This window comes from Pteronotus mesoamericanus, unplaced genomic scaffold (assembly GCF_021234165.1).
Source record: "Pteronotus mesoamericanus isolate MK-2021 breed Mesoamerican mustached bat unplaced genomic scaffold, CSHL_Meso_final contig_657, whole genome shotgun sequence".
Taxonomy (NCBI): domain Eukaryota; kingdom Metazoa; phylum Chordata; class Mammalia; order Chiroptera; family Mormoopidae; genus Pteronotus; species Pteronotus mesoamericanus.
The window spans coordinates 8,122,080-8,139,353 of NW_026555229.1; the positions used below are offsets into that span (position 1 = coordinate 8,122,080).

Consider the following 17,274-nt stretch of genomic DNA (forward strand, 5'->3'; position numbering starts at 1 on the left):
GATTTACCAGCTAAGCTATTGGTGAGAGATGCTCCTAATTCTCCATCTCATACCTCCTTCCTCCCTCCTGTCACACCACTTCACTGGGGAACAGCTACACCTTCCAAACTGGCCAGGAGCTGGCTGCTTTGGTAAGCCTCTTCAGTTCTATTTTAGCCAGTGAGGCGCATTGTTCAAATCTTTTTCTGACACCATAACCCAAACTCTTCCTGTCAGAGATTTCCCACTGGGCCAGTTAGGGACTGAATATGTTCAAAGATCAAATCATCCTGGATGCATTCTTTGTGTCCCTTCATCTAGGAATCGACTTTTTGGTCTCTGTGATCAGCAGCATTTCTTTCAGGGCTCCTTCCAATTGACAGGAGATATTTCCAAAAACAGCTTCATTGTTAGCCTTGGATTCTTACCACCATGAAGTCTCGACAATCAGTTAAGCTTTGAAAGAGAGTCTGAGGACGTTGGCAGAACTAGTTTTTAAAGAGGGTAAAAGGTGATGAGACAGATCCTAGGAACCTACAACAGGGATGACAGATTTGAGCCCTAGGATCTCTCTTTCTCCCTCCTACCCTTTCTGTCCCCTACCCATCATTAGTAATGATTAGACATTACTAATCAATCACCACACTCTATTCTGTTGAAATCAAATATGGCTTCAGAATACTTATTAGTACTATGTCCCAGGCAACCCTCACCCAACAACTCTAGTTGGTTTTCTCTGCCCCATCCTTCTTATCATTATCTGTATCTTCCAAAACCTATATCTGGAGAATGGAATTCCAAGTCCCAGATAGAATATCCCCAGCACTGCCTACCATGCCTTTCCCCACTTCACTTGCTCCTACTGTTTGAGCCCTGAGCCTCAGGGTTATTTTTGGAAGCCTGAGTGTCAAAACAAATAGGCTGTGTGCTCCTGATGCTGATAGGGGTTTGACAAGCCGTAGCCCGGTTTTAATTTCTCATTTTGAAACATTAAATGTCAGGAGCTCAATTAACATTTTCATTATTGCATTTTTATTGTCCTCTTATTTAGGCTACAGATGAGTGGGAGCCAACATTCCCTTCCTGCTTTTTCCCCCCCTTCATACTTTTTTTTTAAAGGAAAAAAATAATCAGTCAAAATGATAAATTCTTATATGTTTAGGGTACTTTCCTGATTATCAATACCTCCCCAAATGCACATCAACATTGGAACATGGTTCAATCATTTGGCTACTCATTCATTCATTCCACAATTAATTATTGGGCAACTAACTACTGCGCTTGGGACATTGTTCTGGTCTCTAAGGGAGGTGGGGTATACACTGGGGACACTTGGGAAATACAGATAAACTAGAAAATACCAGTCACTTTCTTTTATAATAAATATAACCCCAAGGTAATGAAATGCCAGAGTAAGAAAAAGGAGAGGAGAAAAGGCGGGATAGAGACAGTTAGTGTAGTCTGTCTAGGCATAAATGAGGTGACTTCTTTACCTGCCATGCTTGATGGCATGGCCTGCTAAGTATAGTTGTCTTATTCTGGGCACTCTACAATTTAGGTTACATAGTTTGTACTGTTAGGTCACTCAGCTGCCTTGCCCCTCAAAGAGACTTGACAAGTTAAAGTTGGAAACACAGCCCTGGCCAGGTAGCTCAGTTGGTTGGAGCATCTGCATCAGTGTTGTGGGTGTGATTTCTGTTCAGGGCACATATAATAGAAGCATCAACTAATGAATGTGTGAATGAATGGAACAACAAGTCTATGTTTCTCTCTCTCCTCCGCACCCCCGCACTCCCATCTCCCTCACACGCCCCTTCCTCTTTCTCTATAGAATCAATATATACATTTTTTTAAAGGTTGGGTTGGGCACACACATGGAGACAAACACACACACACACACACACACACACACACACACACACACACACACACACCAGTTTTTCTTAGACTAAAATATATGTAAGGCGAAAGGTGTCCCTAGGCCCAGCTTCTCTATTCATGTCAACTCTTCCACTCTTTGCCACCTTCAGGGAGCACCTGTCAAGATCAATCTTTAAGAGATTATTGGTATACAGAATGAATAGTTCAAGAGATCCAAACTAATCAGTATACGGTCTTTGAGTTTTTCCATTCAAAGATTCATTTCTGTCATATTTTTTACTTTTTTCTCATATTGGGTTTATGTTCTTGCTGGGTTTTTGATAGGATGCCAAGAAAGAAACTGTACAAATCAACTCTAGACATCACTTGGAAAACCTATACTCACTGTTCCCCTCTCCCCTAACGCCAAGTACCTATAATCTATAAACTGCCTCATCGTTTCAAATACTCTGCTTATGTTTCAGGCAACATTGGCCCGGAGCTCTCATATACTGACATCAGTGTGTTCATCTCTTCTGATGGAGGCAACACATGGAGACAGGTAACTGGGAGATCCAGAGACAGGCAAGAGGGATTTAAGGCAATTTCTGATAACATCTTACCTTCCTATAGATTCTCATGCTCATTATGACTTTGTGGTTGCAAAGAAATGGAAAAAGCTATTCAGTTTGGTCCTTTGGGTTGTCGGATTAGATGACCAATGGGGTCAAGTGAAATGACTGGGCAGGGAATAGGAGAAACTGGAATTCTTCCAATTACTTTATTCTTTTACTCAGCGATACATACAGAACAGTCACTGGATGTGAAGCACTATGCTGGTTGCTAGGGATACAACTGATAAAATGGTTTCTATCATTAATGTGCCATGGGATCTTTGCAAGCAGGTCTCTTAATCTTTCTAGATCTGTTTCTTTATCTTCAAGATGAAGGGGATAGAATACTAAACCAGCAAAATTGTGGAAGCCTGTGATTAAGTATTGTGTAGGTTATGCCATAAGTGAGTATGAAACAGCTGCACAGATACATGACTGCATGGACAAATAATTCAGTTGTACAAACATTTGGAGCAGTGCTGTCCAATAAAACTTTCGGCAGTGATGAAAATGTTCTGTATCTGTTTTGTCCCTGTGGTTACTGAGCACTTGAAATGTGGCTAATGTGACGGAGGAGCTGAATTTTAAATTGTATTTGTTTTAATCAATCTAAATTTAAATAGTCTCATGTGGCTACTCTATTGGACAACACAGATTTATACAATGCCAACTAGGTATCAAGTACAGAATTGAAAAGGCAGTTGAATTCTTCAGATTTCTTTCCTCAAGGAGATCAAAATTAAGTAGTAGAAATGGGCTCATAAATAACTAGAGCTTAGGGTGAATGCATTATTTTAGTAGCATTATTAGCATGTAGAGAAAAGAAAGTTGTTCTACTTGGGAAAATTGGGGAAGACTTCACAGGAACAGCTGACATTTTATTAAGTTTTAAAGGTAAGAAGGTTTCTACCTGGGTAAGAAACAGGAAGAGCATAGAATATCTTGATGATGAAGGTGAAGTCACAATCTTAAATCTGATTGGATAAGATTATCATCACTATCATCAACATCATCACCACCCCTATTACCATAGTTGTCACCATTACCACTAATAAGAAAATTTACCGAGGGCTTACTAGACACAACCAAGTACTTCAAGATATACAACAAAAATTATGTTTAGGTTCCTGCTTGCCAGGCCATAATCAGATGGATGAGGAACAGACACAAAAATGAAAACATACCTTCAAAAGATAAGATAATCTGTTAAAAGAACCCAGTGAAGATAGAAGCTTGGATGCAAACTCTGGTATAGAAACTCCAAACAGACAAGCCATTATCCCTCCAACTCAAGGAATAGCTCATCTCACCAAGTGGTGACTGCAACATTTCATCCTTGTGCTGTCACTACTTTGTTTTTTTCCCTGCTCCCAAACAGCTAAGGGTTCCAGTTTCTACTCCAGTGCTGAACAGGACAAGAGAGGGTAGTGGCCAGAACGGTAGTATTGAGAGGAAAGTGTGAGCATAACAACTTCTCTCTCCTCTCCAATGCTAAGAATCTCCATTATGTGGCTAATCACAGAGCCCACCTATGAGATCTAGAAAGAAAATGCTAGCATTACAGGTTCAGGGTCTTTGTTTATATCCAAAATACAAACAAATTCTCTTTATGTCCTCTGTGCATTAGCACTCACCCTGAGTATGGACATTCTTTTTTCATTTAAAATCAAATATGGGGAAGAAAACCAACTGAGAACCCACTTTTTTTTTCTGTAGTGTTTCTGAGCCATGTGTGAAAAAGGCCCCGTTCCTCCTGGTATTACCTCCCTTTCAAACCTGCCCATTTCTTCTTACTCCTTCTGGTACTTCTCACTTAACCCACCGGTGAGCTCAACCTCTCCATCCTGTCTGCAAGAAGCACCGTTAATGCTAGAAAGCTAGAGGGATTCTTCAATTCCACTTTTGTCTAGAAGATTTAAAGTAGGGGATTGGTTCTCTGCTGGTGAAATGTCTTTTCTTATTTCAGGTTGGAGATATGAAAGTCATATGTACTAGAAACATTGCAATATGTGGGATTAAGCTAGAAGTTCTCTTAGCTAAGTGCCTTGCATTATAGTAGACGCTTAGTAAATGCTTTTGTTGATGGATGGATGGGTTGCTGAATGAGTGAGTGAATGGTTGAATAAGTGATAGGCAAATGGATAAATCAAATAATGAATTACTTTTGGTCCCTGGGAGTACTATGTTTCATTGAGCATTTAGTGTAAAGAGCCACAAGCACAAGACTTAGGTCTTCATCCATCTTGCAGGGAGACCTAGGAGGTGGAGTTAAGTCTAAGAACTCAGTCATCATGTATGTGATAATTCCTAAAGGGAAGTCTTATCTTCCTAGATAATTATACACAACACTATAAGACCCAGACCATGTATAAATTAGCCAACATCTGAATAGTTGAGGAATAAGAGAACTGAGTAGTAGCCTACCAAAATAAAGATGGGGAAGCTTTATTAGTCATATTTTCCTTTGGGTTATATAGTTGAACATATATCTTGTTGCCTCCCTTCTTGTAGAGCACTGGTTCACAGCACTAGTGGGAAGAGCCATGGAAAAGTCATTTCCTTAGCCTAGGGAGGGTTATTTGTTTTCTGCAAGCCCATTTCCTGAACTATTAAACGCAGGTGATAGTACCTGCCAAATTGCCTGACAGGGATGTTGAAAGAAGAAACAATGTATGTGAAAGACTTTGTAAACTGGAAAGTACTATGCAAATATAAGGTGTTGCTATGATTGTTGTTGTTGTTGTTGTTCCAGATCTTTGATGAAGAGTACAATGTCTGGTTCCTAGACTGGGGTGGCGCCCTGGTGGCCATGAAGCACACACCTCTGCCAGTCAGGCATTTGTGGTAAGGACAGCTCCCTGCTCTATTAATGAGCAACTTTATAGTGGAAAGAATTGGGACAAGTTATTCTGCATGGTTTTGTGCCTACTTATGCACTTCCTTATCCATTTATTCATCCACCCATCCATTTAATATACATTGCATTATCTAACTCTTAGGTGGAAGTGGTAGGCCAGGTAATTTAGGTGGGGAAATATGATGTATAGAGTGGGATGGTAAAAATGCTGCTCAGATAAGGCAAAAAAAAAAAAAAAAAAGGAGCAAGAATAACCTCTGAGTTCAAACAGACAAGGTTAAGACGTGAAAATACAGGAGATGCAAATTGCTTCAAGAAGAAAGTTAGTGCATGAACTAAGTCCCGACCTAGATAATTTGAGTTTGAGATGTCTATAAATATTCAAGCAGAGATGATCATTAGTTGTCAGATATACTCATCTGAAAATCAGGAGAGAGGCCTGGGCTGACACTCTGGATTTAGATTCGTTTAGTTGTTAGGAGGTAGTTAAAGCCATGGCAGTGGGCTCAGTGCCTCTGGAGAGTGGCTATAACAAGGAACAGCCAGGGACTCCTAAGTAACACTGGTGAACACCAACATGCAGAGCAGGAGAGGAAATTATGGAACAGACTAAGAAGTAGCCAAAAAAATAAAAGCCCAGGAGAAATATTTTCATGTATGCGGAAAGAAGAGGTGATCAATTACAAGAATTCTATAATCAGATAAGTTAATTATAGAGTAGAAACAATCTAGGACTAATCAATATGTCATTGGTGATCTTTGTCAGAGGAGATTCAAAAGAGAGGTGGGGTTAAAAGGTAGATTGCAATAGATTTATGAATCAATGAATCAATGAGTGATAAGCAATGGAGTAACATAGAAAGACTGTAGATAACTCTTCTTAAGAAAGTATATTATAGGATAAAGTTGAATAGATAGAAAGATACACACTCCAGTTAGGACAAGTAGCTGAGTGAGGATATATTATTAAGATGAGGATTTTAATGATGACAGCAATGACGTTGCTGTTGTTGTTTGTTTTGTTTGGGGCAGAGGTGGGATAATTTTCCTGTGTTGGTATCCTGAAGGAAAAGAATTTCAGGTTCAGTTAAGCAAATATTTGAGAGTGAAGATTTGGTGGTAGAGAATATGCTATCTAGAGTACAATTGAGATTGGATTATCCATTGGGTGGAAGTTGGACCCTGTCTTAAATACCAGGTCCATGATTTGTGGAGTAAGAGTTTTTAGAGACTTTTACTGGGAATCATTGGATCGTAATTGGGAAAAGGCATGAGATCCCCCATCTGTCAGTCTGGCCATTTATTAAGTTAAACCATATGAAATTGGCATTTTTGGAAGTCAAAAATGGTGAAATATTGTCAGCTCCTTAGAGCTCAACCTAGCATAAAGTAAAATGGTAACGCCTACCACTATATCTTTCTAGAAAGAGATTGTGTGAATAGATTTTAAACATATTCCTGGAGTTTGTAAGAAAAATGTTCTATCTACTCAAGAATGAGCTTATAAAAGTTCCCAATGTAATTGTTTATCACCTTTTTACTACTGAGCATATACTTCTTGGGTAGTTTTGGAGGAGTGGGATTAGGTGGCATTAATGATAATCAGCATTTACTGATACTGTTCTAAATCTTTACATGAATTATCTCTGGAAACAATCCTATGTATGTGAGTATTCTTTTTATCACATATTTACAGTGCCATTGAAATGGAGACATATTAAATACCTTGCTCAAGGCTGCACAGTTAGTATCAGGCAGCCCCAAGTTCAGTCTCTGTAATGGATGCCCTTCTGTTTTAATGACTAATCTCTCAGATACTTTATGAGTACACAGAGGCTTACCACATGGCCCTGGCTTCTGGGAGATCATAGTCAAGGAGTTTACATAGTCCATATATTACTTCCAAAAGGAGCACTTGTCTGGGAATTGAGGGAAACAATCTAAGGTGGGAATGTTATTTAATATTCACTCAGGGATATGTAAGTAGGATCAAATCACCGCTTTCAAAGTCGTCAGTGTTGAGTTCTCTTTGGTTCTATGATGTATCTCTTCTGTTGGTGAAAAAATAATGATAAAGCTCAGTAAAAATAAACCACTGAGTTACCTCTGATAATAATAATGATAATAATACCCTCCATTTGCTCCCCTACTCCAACTTGCATAGTATTAAACATAATTTTTCAAACTCAGCTTCTGAGACAGCATTTTCTGCATATAAAAGATATTGACACTGTCATTTGTCATAAATGCTGCACATTTCCCAGAACTTGGATACCACCCACGATTTCTGCTTACTTGCTTATCTAAAATCACACCTCCAGTGGTTAAACGCCAGCTATTGAGTGTGCTAGAAAACAAACACAAATAATTCATTCAGGAATTCTCCTTTGAACTTCTGTTTCAGAGGCTAAGTGAAGGTTTTATAAGGGCTTGACCATATCATTATCATCAATGTTTCCTTAAGAAATTCTTGACTTATTTTTTCTCCTGCTTATGAATTGCAAGCTTGTGAAACTCAAACATAGTTTCCTCATTACCAGCAGTTTCTAATAAAGTCATAACCTTCAAGATAAGCACACAGCTCATTTTAAGTGGAAGAAAGGTTTAAGTAATCACTTCATTGTTATTTTCTATTGTATGACGCAGACTGATGTTATTTTGTATACAGATGTATTGTCTATGGCCATACCACCCTGAATATGCCTAATCTCTTCTGTATACAGATGTATACACATTTGCATAGGAAAAAGACACCAGCCTACCTACCTACTCTCACATAAGAGTATTGTGGCTCTCAAATTTAAATAATAGCTACATTACCTTTCAGAGGAAATAGGAGTCATAACTGAAAACTGGGAGAAACTTTAGCTAGGCTAACAAGGCATGCTGTTTCCTATAAATTGAAATGATAGGGAGCTAGATATGCATGAAGACAAAAAAGCATACAAATGAACTCATCTATTTGTGACCATGTACATTTGGATGCATAGAGATTAGCATGTAAGTGCTTTTTAAGGTTATCCTTCCAGCCAGGACTACCTTTGTGCCTTAGAAGCATTAGAGTGAACAGTGGAGCCCCATGGAATCAGCGTTTTAGTGAAACCTTTGGCAGGTAGACTGGGATCCTACCATTTGCTTAGCTCTGACAAGTTGTTTCTCCTTTCATTAGGATGTTTTTGGAAACTGAAAGCAAAACATTACCTGGCCTTTTTTGTTTCTCTAGTCCTATATAAATGATTGTGAGCACCAGCTTTTTGCTCAGCAAAACATTCATACAAAAACAATAGTTCCAGTTAATATGTATCCCCAAGAAGGGAAAGGCACGTGTTATTCTGAAGACATTCCAGGTGGATGAAATGCTACCACCTCATGCTTTGTGATAAAATAGAACAGTACACCTTACTGAAGGAAGGAACACTGGTTCTCAATGACCACTATAACTATTTCTGTGCTACAGACTTCTGGGGAGGGCTCTGGTTGTTCCTGGAAAATTCTGTTCCATTTTAATGGATCTTATCTCAATATCATAAAAAGTTATAGACACATGAAGCAAGGCGGAGTTTTAGAAGATAACTCTGTGACACCTAAGAGGGTCAGTCTACTTCATCAGAATACCAGAGTGCTGACCAACTTGCAAATACATAAGACAGAGGGTTCCCATCTTATATAATGTCTTTAGTTTGTTAGAAAGATTTTTTTTTTATATTGAGCAATAATGAACCTACTTGTAATTTTTGTCCATCAGCTCCTGTTCTGCTGGACAGATTTATGCAGAATGTTTGCTCTAGAACTGCATGTGATTTTTAGAGTTGTGGAAAGGACCACAGTTAGAAAGGACCTCAGGAGATTTCTTTGTCTAGTCTCTATAAGTTCTGGAAAATGAATAGATATGCAACTCAAGACATATTCTGTGCATTTTTCATTTATTCCTTACATATTGATTGAGCATGTACTATTTATACACCATTAGTATAAGTGTTAGTTTATACTAATAAACAAAAGATATAGTTGGGACCTTATATTCTTATATATAAATATTTGACTCTGCTCTTTAGAAGAATTACGAGAAAGGAAATATTGTCTCCCTTATTCTATCTGTATTTTTAACTTATATTTTCATGTGTTTAACTATATTTTCTCAAATTTTTTTCAAAGACACCTATTTTCAGTAGTCAACAAATACGGTTGTTTTTGTTTGCTTGTTTGACTATTTGAAAGCTTTCTTACTAAAAAAAATTATAAGGCAATGATAATTAATTCAGTTCTATTCTCTTTCCTAAGCTATCTCCAATTTATATAACCTCTTTCTAGAACAACCTGTTTTTTACCATTAATCACATTAATTGCCACTTTTCTACAAGGATCAAAACTAGCCATAGTATTTAGGATCTGCTAGAATGATCATTTATTTTATTATGCATATTATCTATGTGTGAACACATGCTAGAATCAGTGGCTTGATAACCTCTCATAGTAGTGACATTTCTTGGAAATGTTCACCTTGAGTTGAGACTCACAATGACCCTGTTTTTATTTCTTTTTTTTGTTTTTTGTTTGATTTATTTATTTTTTCTTGAGCTTATCATTAGTTACCATTTTCCTTTTCCTAACTGTGTGCCTTTTTGTTTAAAAAAAATAGGCATTAGGCTTGAATTTGGTTTTACCTTATAGGTGACTTCTAAATCCACATTCCTGGCTATGGTCACTCCCCAGAAACCCAGATCCATCCATCCAAATGTCTCCTTGACTGTTACAATAAGGAAGTCCAAAAAGCATCTAAAGTGATGTAGACCAAACAGAAACAAATGAACAAAAAGCTTTGCTTCTCTATTTCAGTTGCTCAACTGCCACCCCCCTGCCCCCACAAATCCATGTTGTCCATGATTTCTTTCTTTTGCTCAATCTGTATGTATTCTGTCATTAACCCTGTTTACTTCATCTCTAAAAATATCCTAAGTCTTTCCATATCTTTCTATCTCCTCTATTTATAACCTTTGTTCAAATGTCGTCTCTTGGTTGGCTTCTGACAATTCCCAAACCTTCCCCCAAGTTGTCTTCTTGCATTCACTTTGGTCCCCGAAAATCCACTCATCAAAGAAATAAAAGTCATATTCTAAAGTTTAAATCAAATAATATCTTCCCCGCTTCAACTGGAAGAAAGTCCTTTCTTTTTTTCTTTTTTGACTTCATTTCCTTCTGCTAATTTCCTTTTCCACTAATCTACAACTGCTGATCATTTTTCTGTTCTTCCCTTACAGCAACTTCATTTCACATTAGCTCTTCTTCCCTCTGGAATGACTCTTACCTTAATCTTTGCACAGGTTTTTCCTTATTATCATTCAGATTTTAGTTTAAATGTCACCTCCTCAGAGGGAACTTCCTTAAATTTCCCATACAAAGTATGTCTTCAGTCACTCTGCATCACATCACTCTATTTTAATTGTCTTCACGACACTTTTTTCTCACTCACATTTTTGTATCCATTTACCTGCACATTGTCTGTCTCCTCAAACTAGAATGTAAGTTCCTCTGAAGCTAGGGCCTTCCCTTTCTTGTTCACTGCCATATCTCTGGAACAAGAGGGTAGTGCCAGAGCTGTCACATAATAGGCATCAATGAACTGTGATAAATTAATTTTATTTTATTTGGACTTTGTAGTCGTGTCTTGCCATTATTTGGAGGCCAATTATAACTTTACTGCTGCCTCCCTGATTATTGGCAATCCTACCAGTTTCAATTTCACCTGGGGACCTAATAAGGGATTCCTAATTCCTTTGTCTTGGCCATTAATGAGCTATTGAACTGAGGAGGAGAAGGTGGATCTCATGGGGATGCCATTCAATATAGTTACTTCAGAACATTTAAAAACTCCTAGTCATCGAAAGGAATCACTTTAATGAATGTCAAGTCACTCAGATCCACATTTCTGATACTCAAGAGGTATAATTTTTAAAATATATTTTTTGGAGTTTCTTTAGGAGATTTTTTTGTTTGTTTATTTGTTTTTAATAATTAGTCATGTGTTAGGAATTACTGATCTCAGAAAGACAGCTGAATGGCATGATCTTGTGTGTCCAGTGGTACAGTGACCATAAAGGTGGGGTGATAGGATTCACCCCTCACGCAGACTCTGGAGACCTCTCCATTGGCTTATGCTTATCTTATATCATCTTTGCACGTTGATTATTGTGTATAGCTTTCCCACATGGATTTTGGCATTTCTCATTTTTCCTGCTCATCTCAGCCTTCCCTCTAACCCATGCTTCTGCTCCTTCCATGTGGATTCAGTTTATACAGCTGGGCTTTTATCTGCTACCATTTCTCTATTTGTCTCTGGCTTAGATTTTCTTTGGAGCTTCCATTTTTGAGCTAGAAGGCTGTAATGGCCCCTCCAGGTCTACTCTGTGGTGACTTCTCTTCATGTATAATGTAAAGATGACTATTCTCTATCCTTTTTTTTTTTATCCTCACCCAAGGACATTTTTTTCATTGCCTTTTTTTTTTTAATAGAGAAGAAGAGAGGAAGCGGGGGGTGGGAGTGGTGCAGAGAGAGAGAGAGAGAGAGAGAGAAACATCAATGTGAAAAAGAGACATTAATTGGTTGCTTTCTCTTATGCTCCCTGACCAGAGATTGAACCCATAAACTGGGCATGTGCCCTGACTGAGAATCAAACCTGTGACCTTTCAGTCTACTGGACAATGCTCCAACCAACTGAGCCACACTGGCCAGGGCTGCCCTTCTATTAATGTCAGTGTTATGAAGGCTCTTCCTTCCCTGGGATGCTGGTGACACTAACAGCAATTTGTTCTTCTAGTGTTAATAATTGACCTTCATGGGTAAAGAAATTCTAGGAATGAGAAAAGGACAGAGGCCTTCAGCTCACTTTGGCTTTTTTCTATCAAGACAATAATCAATTTATTCAAAGTCACAAAAACTAACAAATAAGAAATTAAACATTTCTCTTTTTTCTTTACTTCCTAGACTTGCCTGCCACACAGTGTTAACTAGTTAGTGGCCATGGCACATTCTGAAACAACTATGATTAATTTAGGAACCAAGATGATATGTGGCAAAAAAAGGTCAAAAACATTCTGAATCATGCTTTTGTTTTCACTGTTGCAATGAGAACTTCATTTCCAAGAAAAGCAGTGAAGATCTCACCAGCTTTGTCTGAGTCAGCTTAGATGACTATTTAGCCTTTAGACTATAAAAAAAAAACCCCTAAAATGACCAAGTCCTTAAAAGTCAAGACAGTATTATTAACTATCATCATCATGCTTTACACATTTGGTGTTCAACACTTATTCATCTTACATAACTGAAACTTTGTACCCTTTGACCAATATCTCCTTTCTCCCTTCTTCCTCCCTACAATCCCCTGAAACCAGCTTGACTGTAGTGATCTTTCCTGTGTGTGTGTATGTGTATGTATATATATAATATATATAAATTATATATAATTATATACTTTAAATATAAGTGATTTTATATGTTAAAGGTATCTCAGTAAAGTTTTTTAAAGTCAAAGCATATGCTGATAATTTAGGCACCCATAAAACTTTTATGACCAACTTTCTTCTTCTTTTTGTCTGAATATAGACCTAGGTACACCGTAAATACAGAAATTGTCTGAGAGACTAATTGTTCTAGTTTTAAAGAGATTGACTTCCTAATTCTTTTTAATCAATATATTGGGGAAATAAGGATAAGGCAGTGAGAAAAAGAAAGAGAAAGATGCTGAGAGAGTCAAAGAAGTAAATAAATGAAGAACAGACTGAGTAGGTTGATTATAAGGGGGAAGAGACTCCCACATCCAGTATATAGATAACAGTAGAAATCATGCTTGAAGAAAATGCTCAGGTGGATTAGAAGAGTGCTCGTAAGCATTCCTTATTTGTTTTATTCATTTACTCATTTAACATTTATATATTACCATGTGCCAATTTTTCCTGCTAAGCACTGGGAATGCAAAAATGAATGCTATGGTCTTTAACCTCAAAGAGTTCACAGTTCATGGGAAAGTCAGACATATTCTTGGATAATGTGTGTGCAGTATCAGGAAAGAAGCATTCTAATATAGACATGTAGGTGGTGTTAAGGGGTCATTCAGTGAACATGACATCCACAACACCCCTGAACTCCCAAGATTATAATGTTGAATTGAGGGATTCAAGATAAGTTAAGAAACCACCACTCAGCATTCTGATAGAAGAAAGCTTGGGTCTTACAGGAAATACAGTTTCTACAGTTGAACTCAAAGAATCCTCTGTTGTGGAGTCAGAGAAAAATTAAAAATTAACCTGGCCAAGAAGAATCTGTCAGGATGAAGCAAATAAAGCTGCCTTGTGGAAGGGGTGTTGGGAAAAGCTTTCCAGAGGAGATGGTCTTTGGGCTGTGTCCTCTGATTAAATCAAGGTCAGGCAAGTACTTGATACCCCTACGAAAGGGAAGGCTGCAAGCCCACCTTCAAAATCAGTCAAGTCCTTAACAGCATTCCTCAAAAAGTTTCTAAAGTCATGTATACGAAGGGCTGGGCCTTCCTCTTACCATTAGATAAAAGATAGCACAATGTTGCCCAGAACATCTCTTAACACTCAATATTCATCCCTAAAAGCCCCTTAAAGTGTCATTGGGGAGGGAAAATGATCCTAACATCCATTCTGAACCACTAGGAAGTTGCTTTTTTAAAGGTATGATCTAAAGACACACACCTCCCCTCCCATAGGGTACACTCAGCACTACTCAATTTATCTGTGTCAAAAACTCCAAGGGCTGAATTGATTGTGCAGTAAATTAAACCTCAGGTTCCATTCTGAGTACTTGAAACGTGACACTCCATCCACTAAGTCTGTTGCTTGGGTTGTTTTTTCCATTCTAATATGTTGAAATATTTCTGCATCCCTATTGTTGTTTCTGCCTGGGATAGGAAATGCAGTTTTGATCAAATCTCATAATAATATGGAGAGATGTTGAAGATTAATGCCTATTGATAATCCAAACTGCCAGAGAGCAAGACAAAGAGAATTGAATAACCTGAACAATGGCTGCAGAAGAGTGTGGTTTTATTCTCATCTGTTGCTTTCCTGTGCTTGTTTCTAACGCAGGGTGAGTTTTGACGAGGGCCACTCCTGGGACAAGTATGCTTTCACTTCAGTTCCTCTCTTTGTGGATGGGGCGCTGGTGGAGGCTGGTGTGGAGAACCAGATCATGACGTGAGTACTTCTTTTGCTTTGGTCAAAAGGAGCCCGGAGACCGGGGGGTCTGCTTTTACCCTCTGAAGCCATTTTTCCTAGGGAACCCTATACTAAAGCACGGCAATCTCTGGGCCAGTGTTTCCTCATCCAGAAAATGGAAATATTTATGCCTGTGCCAATGATCCAGCAGACTACTGACCAGAATAGAGAAGCTAGGCTAATCATTGAAATGTTAAGAGTTCTAATGGAATTTAAATTAGTTTTGAAACAAATTTCCATTCATCCAAAACCCAAGCAAACAGAAAGCTTATTCCTTTACATGACTTCCTCTCTTCCTGAAACATTCCAATAAGAGACTAGGGACAGGGATAGAGGAAGCAAAAAAGTCAACATACTGATGACAGGGAATATTTTAAAAGAAACTCCTATAGTGTATCATGCTCTCACATTCACACTCACATGCTCACATTCACACACTCACACTTATAGTTGTTCTTGTTCCACTTTGGATTAATTTGTTGTGGAAATTTTTGTATACTCCTTTACAATGCAAATAGATGATGAGATATAGATCTTAAAGCTGTAAAAAGCCATGCATTACTTTCTGAATATTTGATACTTTCTGAATGTTCGAATATTCTAAAACTGTATCAAATCTTAATCCCTAAAAAGTTGATCACGTGTGTGTTTGTGTGCATATGTGTATGTAGGGGATATGGGGGCATGGTTATGGTGATCCTATACCAGCCTGAACCACCACCACTTCCCCAACTCCTATCATAACAAATAGACTCTGTTATTAAGCTGTCAAATCCCTTTATTAAGAGCTAAAAATGTTGTATGCCTCTTTGTCTGTACAAGTCATAAGCAGTATTTAAGATAGATCATTAATACTTAAGAGTCTGAAGCTTCATTGTTGATGGATACACAACAGCAATATGTAGCATGAGTTCTAGATGTTCAAAAGCAGTAACATATTTTTTTTCCTGAAGTACAAATGACTCATACTCCAGTTTCTTTACAGAATGAATAAATATTTTGCCTGTTATTAAAATACAAATGATTCAGTAAACATATAGATAAGTATGTATAGTGACTATAAATGCAAGTGTGTATGCATACACATACATAATATTTATTATATTATATATGTATACAGAACACAATATGTAGTACACACACATATGCATACTTCCACATGCACGCAGAGACATCAGAGATAAGAAAGAAATCCCAAGGATCTAGGGTCCTGGAAAGACCTTTGTAAAGTTATATGGTAAAAAAAAAAATTGCTGCTACCTAGTATATGCCAGATATTCTTCTAGATGAACAAATAAGAAACTCTTGTCCTTTTGGAATTTGCATGTTTGTACATTAAATAAATGTGACATAAAAATGGTATGTCACCCAGAATACTCAACCGAGAGATTAAAAGTTGCTCTTATGAATCCCAGGAAGTGAATGGAATCCTAGAAATACCACCATCTTTTTTTTAGGGGGATCTCTGACCATGAGCTGATGCTTCCAAATTATTTCCCATCCTTTACCTAATCACCAGATATACAAGAAAATCTTCATCTTTTTTAAAACTTCCTCTCATGTGGACATCAAATAGTTTAACTTTTGAGTTCTAAATTCTCTAAGGCAAGGTACACACACTCAAAAAGTTTGTGTAGTTTGCTTCAATTTGTCAAGGCAGATGTGGCTGCTCAGCACATTCAAATCAGACACATCCTACCATCCTGGGCAGTGAAGATATACATGGTCCTAAAGTCAGGCATTCCCTGTTTCTGGTCCTCCTTTTATTTTGGTTTCTCCTTACCTCATAATGTGATTTCCCCTGCATTCTCTTCTATGAGGTCTACTTGAACGCATTGCATGCTTCTTTGGGGCATCATTTTGAACAATATTACATGTACTCTAATTTCTATATGACCTGGCATTCCCTAGCAAATTTAAGGCCACAGTTTAAATTCTATGTTCATCTAATGACTAATGTTAATCATTTCTTGTTCTCTCAGCTTTAGATGGAGTTTAGCTGCTCACAGGGATGTAAGGGAAATTGACCTCAGGGCCAAGCTATTTATTGCGAAGACTAGATAACACTCCTATTTCCCTTTCCTCCCACTAAGACTACTCAAGAGTGTGGCAGAGCTTCTACCCCCACTTCTACCTTGCTTATCAGGATATCTTAAATGCCAGTAAGCAGAAAGGGAGCAAGAATAGTGCATAATTTTCTAGTATGAGTTTTGGGACAGAGAAGTATCTGTCCTTTTATAAAATTAAGATGAGTTTGGAAGCAGTCATCCACCCAAGTATTTAACTTTTATTAAATTCAAAATTTCTCTGTTTTTAGCTTTTTATTAAATTCAAAATTTCTCTGTTTTTAACTTTTTATTAAATTCAAAATTTCTCTAGTATGAAAATGATACAAGTTTTTTTCCAGGGCTCTTCACACAGCCAGAGAATGAGCTCTTAAAGAATTGACAGAAGATAATTTCTGTTTCTGTCCTAGAAGGAATTTAAAACCAAGTGGCCCACTAGGTAGAGCTGACCAGTGCTTTTTCTCATTGGCAATGAAAAGAATCATAGCAGGAGTTCAAAAGACTTTTTCTTAGGTTCTCTGGATCTTCCTGATTTATTTTTGGAAGATTGCATGTTTCTAGGAATTTATCCATTTTGTCCACATTGTCCAGTTTGTTGGCATATAATTGTTCATAATATTTTCTTACAGTATTTTGTGTTCCTTTGTTGTTAGTTATAATTTCT

General features: G+C 37.6%; 1 protein-coding gene across 1 annotated transcript in view; it reads left to right on the forward strand.

Annotated features, from left to right (window-relative positions):
• The window catches only part of SORCS3 (sortilin related VPS10 domain containing receptor 3), a 535,770-nt gene that overhangs the window by 452,259 nt on the left and 66,237 nt on the right, over nt 1–17,274 (forward strand). The window contains exons 12-14 of the mRNA XM_054581475.1: nt 2,325–2,401; nt 5,206–5,297; nt 14,416–14,523. Coding sequence (XP_054437450.1) covers nt 2,325–2,401; nt 5,206–5,297; nt 14,416–14,523 — 277 coding nt within the window. The remainder of the gene's footprint in view (nt 1–2,324; nt 2,402–5,205; nt 5,298–14,415; nt 14,524–17,274) is intronic.